General features: G+C 42.6%; 2 protein-coding genes across 2 annotated transcripts in view; one reads left to right on the top strand and one right to left on the bottom strand.

Annotated features, from left to right (window-relative positions):
• The window catches only part of LOC311292417 (NACHT, LRR and PYD domains-containing protein 3-like), a gene marked incomplete at its 3' end in the record, with an annotated part of 350,213 nt that overhangs the window by 296,847 nt on the left and 35,522 nt on the right, over nt 1-17,844 (bottom strand). The window lies entirely within an intron of this gene.
• On the top strand, nt 11,486-17,834 carry LOC311292419 (protein NLRC3-like; the record flags this gene model as incomplete). Its single annotated transcript, XM_084412087.1, has 5 exons — nt 11,486-11,544; nt 15,088-15,165; nt 15,369-15,453; nt 15,710-15,905; nt 16,000-17,834. The coding sequence occupies 5 exons, from the start codon at nt 11,486-11,488 to the stop codon at nt 17,832-17,834; spliced, it is 2,253 nt and encodes a 750-aa protein (XP_084268213.1).

Genomic DNA, 17,844 nt, shown 5'->3' on the forward strand with positions numbered 1-17,844 from the left:
CCCCCATGTCCCAGGCTGAGCTCTTTGGCGGTGTGGCTTCGACCACCTGAAGCAGACTCGGGTCCGGCACCGATGGTCATCCATCCGTTCGGCCTCCTCAGTCTGCTTCCCACCAAGCCCCCCCCCCGGCGCTGCCCGTCTCCGCCCCTTAGACTGCCACGCCAGCCTAAGCAGCACCTTGAGGCGGGCAGCCTGGTCGGCGGGGTGGTTGAGGACTGCGCCCAACAGTCTTCGATCAATCCACAAGCAGACTGAGGCTTCTGCACTGACGGTCATCCGTCGGTGTGGTCTGCTTAGTCTGCTTCCCACCGACGCCGCCTCCTTGCGGCTCCTCCCCTCGAGCCTTCACTGGCCTGAGCACAAGGGGGTCGCTGGAGGCTGGCACCGCCTGTCTCTGCCCCTTAGCCGGCTAACACCTGGCTGAGCAGCACAAACCTGAGACAGGCAGCTTGGAGTTAGGGCTCAGTTCTTCAGGAGCTGGTAGCAGGACCACTCCTTCCCCCGCTTGAGGGCTGGGTGAAGATCTCTACAAAAGAACTAATGCTCTTTCTCTGAGCCCCAAGAGGCTGTGGATGACAGCACGCGCCGCCCACGGGCCACGCTCCTCTCATCCCCCTCTGTCGCCAGACCCCTGCCAGAGCACGCCCCCGTGGGACGCTGGTCCTCCCCTGGCCTCCTCTGGCAGGACGCGGTTTATGGCCGTGCCCCCGCACCGGGCCGCTATGCCACCCTCGCCTGGGCCGGTCATTCCGCCTCGCTGCACCCCCGACAGTACGTCTGTGGTTCGAATAACCCCGCTGGCGCAGTTTCTGGAGGCCTGGCTAGAGCTTTCCGGACTGTCCCGCCGGGTCGGAGAACCATCAGGCTCGGCTACGTGATTCAGTTCGCGTGGTCTCCTCCCCGCCTCAGGGGAATCCGCTCACTATGGCCGGTGGCAATGCCCCTGTCATGAGAGCGGAGGTCGCTACCCTACTGGCGAAGGGTGCGATCGAGACTGTCCCTCCAGCCGAAATGAAGTCTGGGTTTTACAGCCCCTACTTTATTGTACCGAAGAATCCGGTGGGTTACGACCAATCCTGGACCTGCGCGTCTTGAACCGCTCCCTTCAAAAAAGAGGACGCCGTTCAAGATGCTCACGGCCAAACGCATTTTCGAATGCGTGCGGCCGCAGGATTGGTTTGCAGCGATCGACCTGAAGGACGCCTACTCCCATGTCTCCATTTTTCCTCGACACAGACCGTTTCTACGGTTTGCTTTCGAGGGACAGGCATACAGTACGCGGTTCTCCCTTTCGGGTTAGCCCTGTCTCCTCGCGCCTTCACGAAGGTTGTCGAGGCAGCCCTTGTTCCCCTACGCGAACACGGGGTTCGCATCCTGAACTATCTCGACGACTGGCTCATCCTAGCTCACTCTCGAGACCAGGTTTGCGAACACAGGGACCTTGTGCTCCGGCACCTAGCTCGTCTGGGCCTTCGGGTCAACTGGGAGAAGAGCAAACTCTGCCCCGTGCAGAGGATCTCTTTTCTCGGTATGGAGATCGACTCGGTCGCCATGTGCGCGCAGCTTACGAGCGAGCGCGCGTACTCACTGCTGACTTGTCTTCGCCAATTCAAGGGCAAGAATGCGGTTCCACTGAAACTATTTCAGAGGCTCCTGGGGCATATGGCATCCGCAGCTGCAGTAACGCCGCTCGGATTGCTTCATATGAGACCGCTTCAGCTTTGGCTTCACGATCGAGTCCCGAGGTGGGCATGGCAACACGGCACGCTCCGAGTCCCAGTGACTCCGACCTGCCGTCAGACCTTCACCCCGTGGTCGAACCTCAATTTTCTACGGGCTAGAGTGCCCTTAGAACGAGCTTCCAGGCATGTTGTTGTCTCCACAGATGCCTCCACCACGGGCTGGGGTGCCATGTGCAATGGACATGCTGCTGCAGGTTCCTGGACAGGTCCTCAGCGCCTTTTGCATGTCAATTGCCTCGAGTTGCTGGCCGTACGCCTTGCCCTGCACCGCTTCCGAGCGTTGCTCAAGGGTCAACACGTACTAGTCCGATCAGACAATACCGCCACAGTAGCGTACATCAACCATCAAGGTGGTCTACGCTCCCGCCGTATGTCGCAACTCGCCCGCCACCTCCTCATATGGAGTCAGAAGCATCTGAGGTCGCTTCGAGCCATTTATATCCCGGGACACCTGAACCAGGCGGCCGACGAGCTGTCTCGAGTTTGGCCTCTCGCTGGAGAATGGCGACTCCATCCCCAGTCGGTCCAGCTGATTTGGGATCAGTTCGGAGACGCACAGGTAGATCTGTTTGCCTCCCACGACTCGTCCCACTGCGACCTGTTTTATTCCCTGTCCGAGGGCACGCTCGGCACGGATGCACTGGCGCACAGCTGGCCGCGGGGCCTACGCAAGTATGCGTTTCCCCCAGTGAGCCTCCTTGCGCAGACTTTGCGCAAGATCAGGGAGGACGAGGAGCAGGTAATATTGGTTGCCCCGTATTGGCACAACCGCACCTGGTTCCCAGAACTAGTTCTCCTTGCGACAGCACCTCCCTGGCCAATTCCTCTGAGGAAGGACCTGCTTTCTCAGGGACGGGGCACCCTTTGGCACCCTCGTCCCGATCTTTGGAACCTCCACGTGTGGCTCCTGGACGGGAGGAGGTAGGTTTGAGTACCCTACCACCAGCGGTGGTGGCTACCATCACTTCCGCTAGAGCATCGTCCACGAGACATGCCTATGCGTTGAAGTGGAACCTCTTCGTCAACTGGTGTTCTTCTAAACAGCAAGAACCCACGAAATGCCCGATCAGTGTCGTGCTTTTCTTCCTGCAAGAAGGGTTGGAGCGAAGGCTGTCTCCCTCCACCCTGAAAGTGTATGTTGCCGCTATTGCCGCACATCACGATGCAGTTGAAGGTAAGTCTCTGGGGAAGCACGACCTGATCATCAGGTTCCTGAGAGGAGCGAGGAGACTAAATCCTCCTCGCTCTCCTCTCGTTCCTTCTTGGGACCTCTCAGTGGTTCTAACTGCCCTGCAGACTGCTCCCTTTGAGCCTCTGCAATCAGTGGAGCTTAAGTTCCTGTCTATGAAGACAGCGCTCCTGGTTGCATTGGCCTCCATCAAGAGGGTAGGGGACCTGCAGGCATTCTCGGTTGACGAAGCGTGCCTGGAATTCGGGCCGGCTATCTCTCACGTGATCCTAACCGGCCTGGATATGTGCCCAAGGTTCCCACCACACCCTTTCGCCAGGTGGTGAACCTGCAAGCGCTGCCCTTGGAGGAGGCAGACCCAGCCTTGGCACTGCTCTGTCCAGTACGCGCCCTCCGTGCTTACGTAGACAGAACGCAGTGTTTCAGGACCTCAGACCAGCTCTTTGTCTGTCATGGTGGGAAGCTGAAGGGAAAGGCTCTCTCGAAGCAAAGGTTGTCTCACTGGATAGTGGACACCATTGCTTTGGCTTACCAGCAGCAAGGTCGACCGTGCCCCCTTGGTGTGACGGCCCACTCCACCCGGAGTGTGGCATCCTCTTGGGTTCTAGCGCATGGCGCCTCGCTAACAGACATCTGCAGAGCTGCAGGCTGGGCGACACCTAATACTTTCGCGAGATTCTACAATCTCCGAGTTGAGCCAGTTTCTTCTCATGTACTCGCTTCAACTAGCCGGTGCTAGATTCTGCTCAGGTGTCTTCGCTTGCTCGCCATTCCTCTCCACGGACGGGATACGTGCGATATTTCCTCAGGTGAGCCTCATAAGCCCTGAGTCTCCTCCAGCACTGTTGACGTCAACGCCAGAGTTATGCCACCGGCAGCTTTCGCGCTTGGCTAGGTGCCTCCATGTGCATGGTTCCCCCTCCGGGCGACCCCCACATGTGTATTCCACTGTAAGCCTCTTTGAGCATGTGTCTTTCCCTTGGCAAGCCACCTTGCCACCCCTGGGGTTGAAATATTCCACCTGCGGCTGGACACCCCAGTGACTCCGTATGCAGCCCTTCGGGGTCATATGTGTTTTCCAAGTCCCCCCCTTCGGGTTGGGCATGATTGCATATTTCCACTTAGATATGCTTCCCAGTGTACCTTGGTATTCCTGTGTTAAGTAGGAGTCCTTCGTCCGTGCCAGTCTCACGACAGGGAGCTCAGACTTACGCAGGGCACTGGAAGACAGTCGAGAGGTGGCGTGATTACACTGGGAACCCCATTCGTCGTCATCCGACGTAACTCGGAGTGACAACGAAAGGGAACGTCTCGGTTACGTATGTAACCCTCGTTCCCTGAGTAGGGAACGGAGACGTTACGTCTCCCTGCCACTTCCGCTGTACCGCTGGAACGCCTGAGTTCAGTCTCGGCTCCTCAGCGAAGACATAGTCTGCATGTTGCTCGCGCACTTCCTTATATACCCCCTGCGTGGGGCGGAGTTACGCTATGCAAATTCCGCAGACCCATGGCATTTCATTGCCATTGGCTCGTGTTTTAATACTCGAAGATGATAGGATTTCTAAGCGAAACCCCATTCGTCGTCATCCGACGTAACGTCTCCGTTCCCTACTCAGGGAACGAGGGTTACATACGTAACCGAGACGTTACCAAGTGTCATCCCAGTCGCAAAAAAATAAAAAAATTCAAAATGTTTTCGTCCGTTTTTGACCGAAGAAGCACAGAGGGGTTATTAACTAGTGAAAATGTAAATGCTGATATCAAGAATTAGCATTGTTACTAGTGGAAATGTAATTCCTGATATCAAAAATTGCCATTGTTACTAGTAGAAATCTAATTTCTGATATCAATAACTATCGTTTCAACTAGTGAAAATTGAATTGTTGATATCAAGAATTCATATCCTGGAAATGAATAAAAGTTAAAACGGCTTGCCATACTGAGAAGACATGCACCAATATTGAAAAGTCAGACAGTGACAGTGACAGTGAGAGTGATGAGGATAAATACTTGAGTGACAATGACTGACTGTTTTGTTGAACTCTTCAATCATGAAACAAAATGCAGATTTTTTTTTTCTTCATTTTTTCAGATTTTTTTTTCCATTTTTTTTGGCAAACAATCCAATAAATATTTTTAAAATAGTCTGATTTGGCTTCACTTTTCAGGACTTGTGCGGCACGCTTGATTTGCATATTCACATTCAAGGGTAAATTTTTACTCGTACATTTTAAACATTCAAAGGTTTTTGTGCACAGTTTAATTTTATTTTGCGCATCTGAATTGCTTTTTTTGAATATATAACTTTTGAATTTCTGAATTGTTTTTTTTGTGACCGTGAATTTGGTTTCATGCATGTGAAATTGTCTACGCATGTATGAATCAAGTTTTTTTTTGCGTGAATTATTAGAGAGGCTGATCTGGCTCCATACTCCAAAGAGGAAACAGATCTGCTCGTGCGCAAGGTTAAAGCACGCAAGCACAACATCTACGGGACAAGCCGGATTCCACCATATCTTTATGTACACAATATTAATCTTTTACATTGTAATCCATTTATTTTTAATATTTGGGTGGTTTGTGTCCTGCTGCGTGTGCCCTGTGTGTGTATTAAGCGTGTAATAAGCAGAGTGTGTGTGTAACAAGCAGAGTGTTTGCGTGTTGTGGACCCACCTATAGGCGCACATTACTAACACGTTCTTGGATAACAAAAAACAATATTGCTCCATTGACTTTAGACCAGGTTTCAGTCGGTCAATGGCTCAGTCTATTTCAGTTCCTCAAAATAGCAACGCTCCAACAATGTGCCTGAACACACACCTGGTTTTCAGACCAGCAGCCCATGGACACACAAATAGGCGCAAATGCATTTGCTATTTAAACAACGTGGCGCAGGACGTGAAAATGAAAACTGCGTCCGGCTGAAACTAGCAACACTTGCGCCACGCTGGCCTAAGATAGGGCCTTGTGACTGCCGTGCACTATGATGCTGACATAATGCATTATAATCATCATCATATCTTTATTCAGACTCAAGGTCCAAATGTAAAAAACACAGACAGACAACAGAACAAAACACTATATATATATATATATATATATATATATATATATATATATATATATATATGTATATGTATAATCAATCAATGCATTGCAAAAATACAATAGTACCAGTGTATAAAAAGACTTCAATGCATGCACTATGATGCTGATGTAATCGTCATATTATCTTTATTGCAGACTCAAAGTCCAAACAGACAATAGATAAAAACAAACTTGTGTCTCCACAACTTGGACTGTGTTGAAAAGACACAGTATGTTCCATAATATTTTCAGTTTTGATGACAACAGTCATTTGTATTTCTATACAGCTCTGTCAACTGCTCGCTATAGTTGCCTTTATTGTGTGTGTGTTCAAGAGAAGTAAGTGTGTTTGTTATATATTATGCTTATATGATTGTAACATCTCGTTTCTTGTCTTTAGTGTGAGACTTTGAGTTTTAAGCTTTTACCGCTCCATTCTATTATACCTGCGTCATCTTCAGAAGTGCACACGTCCGAAACTAATACAGCCAAGTTTGTGTATTGTATTATGTTTAGATCATATTAACTGTTTAATTAGCATATTGTTATTGCACGTATATAACCTTTTGAGGCAGTATTCTTTGGTATGTTATTAACGGTCGGTTTTGCTTAAATAAGGCATCTTTAGAAATGGTCTGATCGTCTATTTAAATATTTACTGCTGCTGATCTTATGTATAGTGCATGTATTTCAGTTGTAATTTATATGTCTTTATTTGTTTTAGACACCACACACGTGCCATATGAATGTGACAGCGTGTATAATTAACGCTGTAGATCAGCAGTTGAGCACCGAACTCTGGCGTTCTCCCTCTCTGGGTAGAGTTGCTCCAGCCATTTGTTAGTTCTTTCTTAAAGGGGTCATATAATGGTACATGCACTTTTACAAGTTGATTGTACTGAAATGTGTGTTGGCAGTGCCTGTACACAACCATCATATAATGATAAAAATCCATCCAGTGGTTTTTTTTTTAATGCCCTTATATGTTTTCCCCCGTCTCAAATCGAGCTGTCTGACCGCGTGACGTCACACGATTGGACGCCTCTCCCATGATTGTTGATTGACAGCAGCGTTTCAACACAGACCCACCCTCGCTCGTGCGTGAACTGTCATCATAGTCCGCCATTGTTGATACGCTGGAGCAGAATGGCGTCTGCGATTGTGGTGTTCTGTTCTTGGGTGTAATAACGAACACAGCAGTCATTTAGATGTTCCTAAAACCGAACCGCTGAAGACGCAGTGGCTGAGTTTGTTTTCGAAGGGAATATTCCCCACGATCAACATCAATGCTTTCACATTTGCGCAAATCATTTCTCACCAGACTGCTTTATAAATGAGGGTCAGTATAAAGCTGGTTTTGCTAAGAAACATTCCTGCCGTGACCTCATGTCAGTGCTTCAGCCCTGACAGTTGTAACTAACACTGCATAGATAATGATACGCATCACTGACAAGCCTACATTAACCGAAAAAAAGTTTTTCATGACCATTAGCTGTAACAATCTGTCAATGAACTAACGTATACATCAGTAAACACATAGCATTCGTATCTCACTTCTCTACCCTGCCAGTACATACAAAGATAGATCAAAGTGACATTACGCTAACCAACCATTCAGAAACGTCCTGTACGAGCCTTAATTGTCGAACTTCTTCGGGGCCGTCATCTTGTTCCGGGTCCGACTCCAGTTCAAATTGATACAGTTGCACAGTGTCCTCAGACAGAGACTCCCGCTGCCATTCTTTCTCCAAAATATACCCTCAACTGTTGTCAAGGCAACACTCCACATGTGTTGTCAAAACGCCCCACAGAACAGAGGGGCGGGGTGAGCAAAGCTCATTATCATTTAAAGACACATGCACTTAAACAGCGTGCTAAAAACAGAGCTGTTTTTGACCAGGTAAAATTTTCTTACAATACTAATGAGACTTTTTAATTAAAGTATATTACAAACCTTTCATTTAGACCCTAAAGAATCATATTAACTTGTACAAAAATGGCATTATATGACCCCTTTAAATTGGAACACAAAGTCCACACTAGAGGCTTAGTAACAACTAGCTAGTTATTAATTAACTCTGTGCTTTATTCCGTTGCACAATTTGTTCTTAATGCAGAACGTGGCTAGTGAGCCAAGGTGAGCAGATTTCTGAAAAGGAAACCGTGGACTTTTCCTATTTGAGTGGTCAAAATATCACTGAAATCTCATTTGTTAATATCTATTCATTAAAAAACGGGGACAATACATTTTTTTAATGTTTTTGAATTGTTGTGGGTTCCCAGTATTATTATTAACATCTATAATGATTTTGATTCTGGTCTGGATTCAAAACTATTTTTAAATAAAAGCACAGAATTGAAAACAGTTATTAATAACCATTGTAAATAGCAAACAGTTCAAAACAATATTATAACAAAATTATAACTTTACAAAATTAAAACAACATAAATATGATGATAAATAAAACCATTTAACAAATATTTTTAAACTTTATAATTTTATTTACCATTAATATTTTAATTTTCAGAAGCTGTTTATATGCTACTGTATACATAAATTACAATTTATTACAGTTATTTGTCATGTTTGTGCTTGAAGTTGACTCTAAAACAAAATGAAAACAACACTTCAAGCATATTTATATCTTGCATTAGTAAGTTTCTTATACTCAAGCACAGGCCCTTGTACCTGCCATAACCCATCATTTAGAAGCTTTTCGAGCTTCTAATGAATAAATTAATAATTTCATTTTAAATATTGTATTATATTGTTGTTTAATGAAAAAATACATAAAATAATGATGTGTTCTTTCTATGGCTTCCAGGTTTCAACATATGAATTAGACTTGAATTGTAATGATGTATGACTGCTGTGTAAAGATAACGCTTTTGAATGAATGCAAATATACAGATTTTAATAAATAAATGTATTATCTCTATGGCTTCCAGAATTCAGCAAGTACATTACAATTACATGTTTAGTGACCAGTATCACTGTCCAATACAGCTGTTTTTAATGAACAGATTCAAATCTAATCTTAAATGTGGTTTTATGTGCACTGTAGTGATCAGTAATCTGCAGCTAATAAAGATATTCACACCCTTTTTCCCGCTCAGTAAAGCACAGGCCACAAACATGGCAGTCCTACTGTACGTTTACTAGCAATATAACACCAAATATAGAACATCAATTCACAAGACCAACGTGCTAATAGACGAGAAACTGATTAATGTAAGCTGTAACTGACTGTCATAAAACTTTGAACTGCCGGCACTGAATTCACTGCCATTATATGATTGGCTGAGGAGCGTCACATGATCCAAGTTAGTCAAGTCAACTCATCTTCAATTATATAGCGCTTTTAACAATGTAGATTGTTCCAAAGCAGGTTTACAGTGATAATAGGAAATTAAAGTAACAGAGATTGTTTTGGCTTTACAGCAGATCTAGAATAAAGTTATTATCCAGCTAAAGTTAGTTTGATTGATTCACTTCCGTCACAACGATCATTAGTTATTAACTTAGGGGGCGCTAACAAGACACCGTTTTAACAGAAAACTCTTAAGTTCTTTCTGCGCAAACCTCAAAAACGCGAACCTGTGAGAACGCTAATGGCGTGCACATGCGTATTACGAGTTCAGTCTATAGGTGTGTGCGTATGAATATATGTGTGCAGGCGTGTAGTCCTTCCCTACAAATCAACCCTCAACAAACTACTTGTCTGGCCTTAAAATTTATAATACAGAATTTTTATCACTTCCGCGTAGCCACGCAAACTGGAATTATCCCAACAACGCTTTATCTGTAGAGAGGTAAAGGGAGGGGAGGGAGGCCTTCACAGGGAAGAGACTAGTTGCTGAGAGTAGTTAGCCGTTAGCTTTCTCCAATGGTAAGAGATACAGACCCTCTCATCTATTTTTAAAGGGATACTTCAGGATTTAGCATTAAGCTTTGTATTAGTAGAAAACCTGTAGTATTTTCGAATTACCATGCTTTCCACTCTCATATCCCCCTGAGACGAGAGATTTATGTATTTTTTGTCTGGAAAAAATCCTCTGATGACGCAAAAATTGTCATTTTGCGTCATCTGAGGATTTTTTGGCCAGAGGCTAAAGACTACAGCCAGTAGGAGGGGCTGTCCCGCATGTGTTCAACCCGCCCATAGGGGGATCTCACTCACAGAATGTACACACAGTCAGCCGTCTTTCTTTGGAAGCTAAGCTAACAGGCTCTTGTTCTGTGGAGAAAGCTGAGAAGTAGGAGAAAGCTGAGTAGTAGGGGTTACCATCCTCTTTTCCCCAGACATGTCCGGCCGTCGAGATCATCCAAAATGTCCGGGATTCGGCTTTTGCTTTCTGCAGTCGCCATTCATTGTTTACATGCACACCTTTTGTTTCAATCTAACTGAATTCATTCCGATTGGTGAATCTGAATGTAGTGTTTACATGAACGCTAAAAAAGTGATCGGCTGATGTGCATTTTAACATTGCTAAGAAAATTCCCACTCCTCAGTGAGAGATATGAGACCAGCGCGTCTCCGTAATCATGCCACCGGCCTCGCGCCGTTCTCCCGCGGCCGTCAGCCTCGTCCTGCTCGCCACAGTAAACATGATGAATGGCGACTGTAGAACGCAAAAGCCGAATCCCAGACATTTGTGCAATCTCAAAAACCCGGGCAAACTCGTCACGGAGTCTCACTAGTAGCCTAGCCGTGTTGTTTTCAACTGCGCTCTCTTACCGGTAGGCGTGGCTTGGGAGTGGCCTCATAGGGCAGTGAAGTAAGTGCATTCTGGGAGTTGTTGTCTTTCATCCACATCAGCAAAAAATACATTTTCTGGATTTTCTCAGTCTAGAAAGCTCTAAATTCAAAAATAATTTCACATTTCTTCTATATAAATGACCTATTTTAAATGCATATTCATCTTTCCAGAGGTGAAGTATCCCTTTAAGTTATACACTATGTCTATTGTATGGTTACTTTTACTTAATCAGTTATTTTAGGATCATTTAAAAGTAATGAAATCAACCATCATTGTGAACTTGAAGTAATGATTAAATGACAAACGATTCAACAATTAATAAAGATTGGGTAAATATGATTGTACAATTATAAACTGTAATAGAGAATATCACATATTGGGTTCAATTTTCCCACTCAAAGTTTTAAACACAATTGCTTTTCCCCAATGAATTAATATTTAGAGTCAGTTAAACTCATTAAACAATCAGAAATGATTAAGACCATTCGGTTATTTTACATGGCAGTATATTTGTCTGTAACTCACTTTATTTTATAGATTGTTTTTGCTGTTGCTGTTGTTGATGATAACTCCGCATTCTTCATTATTGTCTTAAATAAGATGTTCTTCATCTGTGTAAAATGGTGTCATTTCCAGGTGATGCTGAAGGATTGAGTGTTTTCAGAAAGCAGTGCTGATCAGTTTTCAGTGTCAGTTTAGCTGCAGTATGTCAGAGGAAAGAGGAAAGGACTCTCTCTCTCAGATGAGTCTCTCAGAGAAACACAGGTAAGACTGCGTCTGTTTTCATCAGTTTAAACTCTACTGGACTTTGTGTTTCCCTGTCAATAACACAACTTTAAGCATTGATTTATATTTGCACAACTTCAATTTTTAACTTCTTAAATTAACTCTGACATTGTCTATAAAGCCCTGTTTGCTCTATAGAAAATATCACAATTCATAATTTGTTAATAACCTTCTAGACGCTGAATTAATCCAAATAAATGAAATAAACAACTGTACACTTCATTTAATTCAAGTATGATAACAAAACTGTCACACAGACATTTCTGCTCTCTATTTCTGTCAATAAACAAAAACTTGACATGTTCTCATAAATTAGAGTGAAGTATTTTTTAACTTATTTAATCTCTCTCATGTATATTAAAGAAATCGTTATACTAATATGAGCCAGTAAAATAAAATATTAGTTAACTATAAAACAGTAAATTGTGTGAGTGTGTGTATTTCTGTGGAGGATTAGATAAAGACAGAGATGTGTTTCAAACACAGTTGATCCTCCTTTACTAAAGTGTTTTCTCTCTCTCTGTTCTTTGTGTCATCAGTGTAAGATCAGGCTCACATGTGTCCAGCTCTGTGTCTCTGAAGAGTGATCGGTCTAAAGGTGTAGTACCAAACTTCAGTGAGAAAACACCATCATCTTATAAAAGGTATTTTGTGTGTTTACATTACATTATATTGTTGTATTATTTGTCTACAGTGGTTTATGTGAATGAACTTGATGACAATAAAACTCAGTTCCTGGGAACCTTATGAAACTCATTCCAGTAACACAATTACACAGGCAGCCACAAGGAGACACAAATTCACTATGGAAAATAGATCATGAAACTAAACGTATATATGTTTATCCATCCGACTGTAGTCATACATGAACAAATGCACTGCTATACTGCATTTAATTACTATTTGCAACAATAAACCTTTTCAAATGAGACTAAAGAGACTAACCTAGCAAATTATAGACCCATTTCAAATCTTCCTTTTATGTCTAAAATACTAGAAAAAGTTGTGTCCGCCCAACTAGGCTCTTTCTTACAAGAAAATGACATCTATGAAAAGTTTCAGTCTGGTTTCAGACCGCATCATAGCACTGAAACTGCGCTCGTTAAAATCACAAATGATTTACTTGATCTTAGTGCTGCATTCGATACTATAGATCACACAATACTCTTAGATCGACTACAAAATTATACTGGTGTTCAAGGACAAGTATTAAGCTGGTTCAGATCATACCTATCTGACCGATACCATTTTGTCTATTTAAACGGAGAAAAATCGATCATAACTCCAGTAAACTATGGAGTGCCGCAGGGATCTGTGTTAGGCCCTCTGCTATTCTCAATATATATGATGCCACTTGGAAATATTATAAGGAAACATGGAATTAGTTTCCATTGTTATGCTGATGACACTCAAATCTATATTTCGTCACGGCCAGATGAAAACGCTAAATTATCCAAATTGACAGAGTGTGTTAAAGATATAAAAGATTGGATGACGCGCAATTTTCTTTTATTAAATCCAGACAAGACAGAGGTAATACTTATCGGTTCAAAAAACCGCCCACAAAACCTCTCACAATACAACTTTAACATCGTAGGATGTCCTGTTACTTTATCCTCTACAGTAAAAGACCTGGGTGTTATACTTGACTGCAACCTGTCTTTTGAAAATCATATTTCATATGTTACAAAAACAGCCTTTTTCCACCTTAGAAACATTGCTAAGCTACGTAATATGCTATCAGTTTCTGATGCAGAAAAGTTAGTTCATGCATTCATGACCTCGAGACTAGATTACTGTAATGCTTTTTTAGCTGGTTGTCCTGCATCCTCAATAAACAAGCTACAGTTAGTCCAAAATGCCGCCGCTAGAGTTCTTACTAGATCAAGAAAATATGATCATATAACACCGATTTTATCATCACTGCATTGGTTACCTATAAAGTTCCGTATTAATTATAAGGTATTGCTACTGACTTATAAAGCCCTAAACGGCTTAGCTCCAGTCTATTTAACGGATCTTCTATCGCCCTATAATCCATCGCGCTCTTTAAGATCACTAAATTCAAGGCTTTTGGTCATACCTAGGATATCCAGAACCACCAAAGGAGGGAGAGCATTTTCACATTTAGCTCCAAAACTCTGGAATAGCCTTCCTGATAGTGTTCGTTGCTCAGACTCGCTCTCCCAGTTAAAAACTAGATTAAAGACGCATCTCTTCAGCCAGGCATTCATATAATATTTTTAATCTTACAGTTCAAATTACAATCCGGCCTCTAGTTAATAAACGCCAGAGGAGAACTGGCCCCCGACTGAGCCTGGGTTCTCCCAAGGTTTTTTTTTTCTCCATTAGGTCACCTGATGGAGTTTTTCGGTTCCTTGCCACTGTTGCCTTTGGCTTGCTCAGTTGGGGATACTTAAAGGTCCCGTTCTTCGTGATCCCGTGTTTCAAACTTTAGTTAGTGTGTAATGTTGTTGTTAGAGTATAAATAATATCTGTAAAATTATAAAGCTCAAAGTTCAATGCCAAGCGAGATATTTTATTTAACAGAAGTCGACTACATCGAACGGCCGTTTGGACTACATCCCTCTACTTCCTTCTTTAATGACGTCAGTAGAACAGTTTTTTGACTAACCTCCGCCCACAGGAATGCTCCCTCAACTCTACCGAAATTCGTTTATGTACTTGCGCACTTCTAATAACTTACTGTGTTTACTCAGCTCTCACGGTGATTTTCTGAAGTAAAATTGACGCTTCATCTTTTGTGTGATGTACAATAAACTTTATTAAACTCATCAGTATATGTTTGATCATCATTCAGACAGCAGACTTGTAGGCTATTAATAAATAATGGATACATACAAGCAGATGACAAATACGTTATAATAACCGTAATTAAACTACTAAACTAACCTGTTTTATCTCTATACAGCACTCTGACTCTGTAGGCATTATTGTCCGACTCGAAATGAACACCGTTACTGAGAGTTTCTGATATTATCATCATCATTCCGTGAGATGAAATTGTCCTGAGACTGAGCGCGAGCTCATGAAGCTCCGCCCCCTGTGCCGTCCAGCAGCAGCTTATTTGCATTTAAAGGGCACACACTAAAACAGCGCGTTTTTCTGAGCCCCAAAAAATGACAATTTAAACATGCTGTAAAAAATGATCTGTTGGGTATTTTGAGCTGAAACTTCACATACACACTCTGGGGACATCAGATACTTATTTTACATCTTGTGAAAAGGGGCATAATACGGGACCTTTAATTTAATTAATTAATCAACAATACCATTGATCAGCATTACCAAACGTGGACGTTTTACACTAGAAACAAACACTGATGTACTATTTTATTTAATACTGTGAAGCTGCTTTGATACAATCTGTATTGTGAAAAGCGCTATATAAATAAAGTTGACTTGACTTGACTTGACTAAAGTATCTCCTGTAGTAAAGTGTTTTCTCTCTCTATCTGTTCTTTGTGTCATCAGTGTAAGATCAGGCTCACATGTGTCCAGCTCTGTGTCTCTGAAGAGTGATCGATCTAAAGGTGTAGTACCAAACTTCAGTGAGAAAACACCATCATCTAATAAAAGGTATTTCATGAGTTTCAATTTTTTGTCACACGTTGACTGTTTAAAAGTTGTATCAGTGAATACCAATCATGAAACATTTTTAGATCAAATATTTATCATTAAACAGATCAAATATTAATCAGAGTATTCACAGCAAATGCTTTTTCTCTTTCTGTGAAATTTTGCCTGGAAAATAAGTATTTATTTTATTTATTTGATTACAGGCTTCAATATGAGACATTAGACTCAGACGTTCAGACTCACAGGAACCACGAGAATTTCAAAGACAATCTTCTAGGAATCTTCCAGGTAGGAAAACACATTTTTTATAAATGTTTAATATTTACAACAAACAAATATGTTATTGAAAAAATCAAATTTAATGTAATTCCTCTAGATCACTATTTTTCCTTTGAAGCACTTATATATGTTGTATTTTTCTATTTGTTACAAATAACAGCTGGGTAACATGTTAGTCTTTTTTCTGGATTTATATAGATATTATGCCAAATGTAGATGTATAATTTGGTTTAAATGGTGTCTTTTTTCTTACTTTTGTTTGTAGGATATTGAGAGCAAAATAATCACATTTCTGAAGAATGAACTGGAGAAGTTTAAGAAAATATTACAAAAAGAGAACACACAACACTTTGTGAAGGACTTTATTGAGAACAGATCCAGTATCAAAGAATCAGCTCTTGATCTCACACTACATTACCTGAGAGAGATGAAGCAAGATGAAGCTGCTGATGCTCTAGGAGGTTAGAGACTCATGATCATCTGTCAGATTGTGTCTTATAAATGTAGGAGAGAAAATGAAGACTAAAACTATCTATTTTCTGTTCCTGTGTTTAGATGAGCTGTTCCTCATTCCTCAGCTGAAATGTGGCCTAAAGAAGAAGTATCAATGTGTGTTTGAAGGAATTGCGAAGCAAGGTGACTCCACACTTCTGAATAACATCTACACAGATCTCTATATCACTCAGGGCGGCAGTGAACAGGTCAATACTGAACATGAGGTGAGACAGATTGAAGTTGCTTCCAGGCGTCATGAAGCACAAGAGATACAGGTTGAATGCAAAAATTTGTTTGAAGCGCCTGAACAAGACGAGGAGATCCGAACTGTACTGACAAAAGGAGTCGCTGGCATCGGAAAATCAGTCTCTGTGCAAAAGTTTGTTCTGGACTGGGCTGAAGGAAAAGAAAATCAAGATATCAGCTTCATATTTCCTCTTCCATTCAGAGAGATGAACTTAAAGGAGAAAGAACAACTAAGTTTGATGGACCTTATAACTCAATTTTTCCCAGAGACAAAAGGACTGAACCTTACAAGAAGGAATCAATTCAAAGTGCTGTTCATCCTTGATGGACTGGACGAATGTCGCCTTCCTCTGAAGTTTGATTGTAATGAGACGTGGCGTGATGTGTCGTCACCAGCCTCTCTGGATGTTCTCCTAACGAACCTCATGAAGGGAAATCTGCTTCCTTCTGCTCTCATCTGGATCACCACCAGACCAGCAGCTGCCAGTAAGATTCCTCCTGACTGTATCGACCGGCTGACAGAGATACGAGGATTCAGTGACGCACAAAAGCAAGAGTACTTCAAAAAAAGATTCACTGATCAGAATCAGGCCAACACAATCATAGATCACATTAAACAATCAAAGAGTCTCTTTATCATGTGCCATATCCCAGTCTTCTGCTGGATTTCAGCCACGGTTCTCCAGAACATTCTGGAGGAGGAAAGAAATAATGATGTGAAAAACACTCAGGCTGATGAGATCTCTAAAACACAGCAGGAATCAAACACTGAAGACACTCCCAAGACTCTGACACAAATGTACACACACTTTCTCCGCTTTCAGATCCAGCAGAGCCGCCGAAAGTATGATGGAGAATACACACCAGATGTTTCCTGGGATAAAGACGCCATCCTTTCACTGGGGAAACTGGCATTTCAACAGCTGGAAAGAAGCAACCTGATCTTCTATGACACAGACCTGGAAGCCTGTGGTATTGACGTCTATAAGGCATCAGTGTACTCAGGCATGTGTACCCAGATCTTTAAGGAGGAAACAGGGATCGTTCTTGGTACCATGTACTGCTTTGTTCACTTGAGCATTCAAGAGTTTATTGCAGCCCTTTATGCACATCTGTTTCTAGACATCAACAAGACAAGTGTGTTTGATCATGAGTCTACAGAACAGGAAAACAGAAATGAAACCGTGATTGATTTACTCAAGACTGCAGTGGACAAGGCGCTCGAAAGTGACAATGGACACCTGGACCTTTTCCTTCGCTTCCTCCTCGGTCTGTCACTCCAGTCCAATCGACGACTCTTACGAGGTCTGTTGACACAGCAAGACGGCAATGACCAGAGCAACAAGGAAATAGTTCAGTACATCAAGCAGAAACTAGAAGATGATCTTCCTGCAGAGAGATCCATCAATCTGTTCTACTGTCTGAATGAACTGAACGACCAAACTCTGGTGAAAGAGATTCAGACCCACCTTAGCAAAGGAAGTCTCTCATCTGGTGACCTTTCACCTGCCCAGTGGTCTGCTTTAGTCTTTGTGTTGTTGACATCAGAGGAAGAGCTGGAGGAGTTTGAACTTCAGAAATTCAAGAAATCAGACGAGTGTCTCATTAGATTATCGGCAGTCATCAAAACCTCCAGAAGAGCTCTGTAAGTCTTTTAAT

The sequence above is a fragment of the Rutilus rutilus genome (assembly GCF_951802725.1).
Source record: "Rutilus rutilus genome assembly, chromosome: 6".
Taxonomy (NCBI): Eukaryota; Metazoa; Chordata; class Actinopteri; order Cypriniformes; family Leuciscidae; genus Rutilus; species Rutilus rutilus.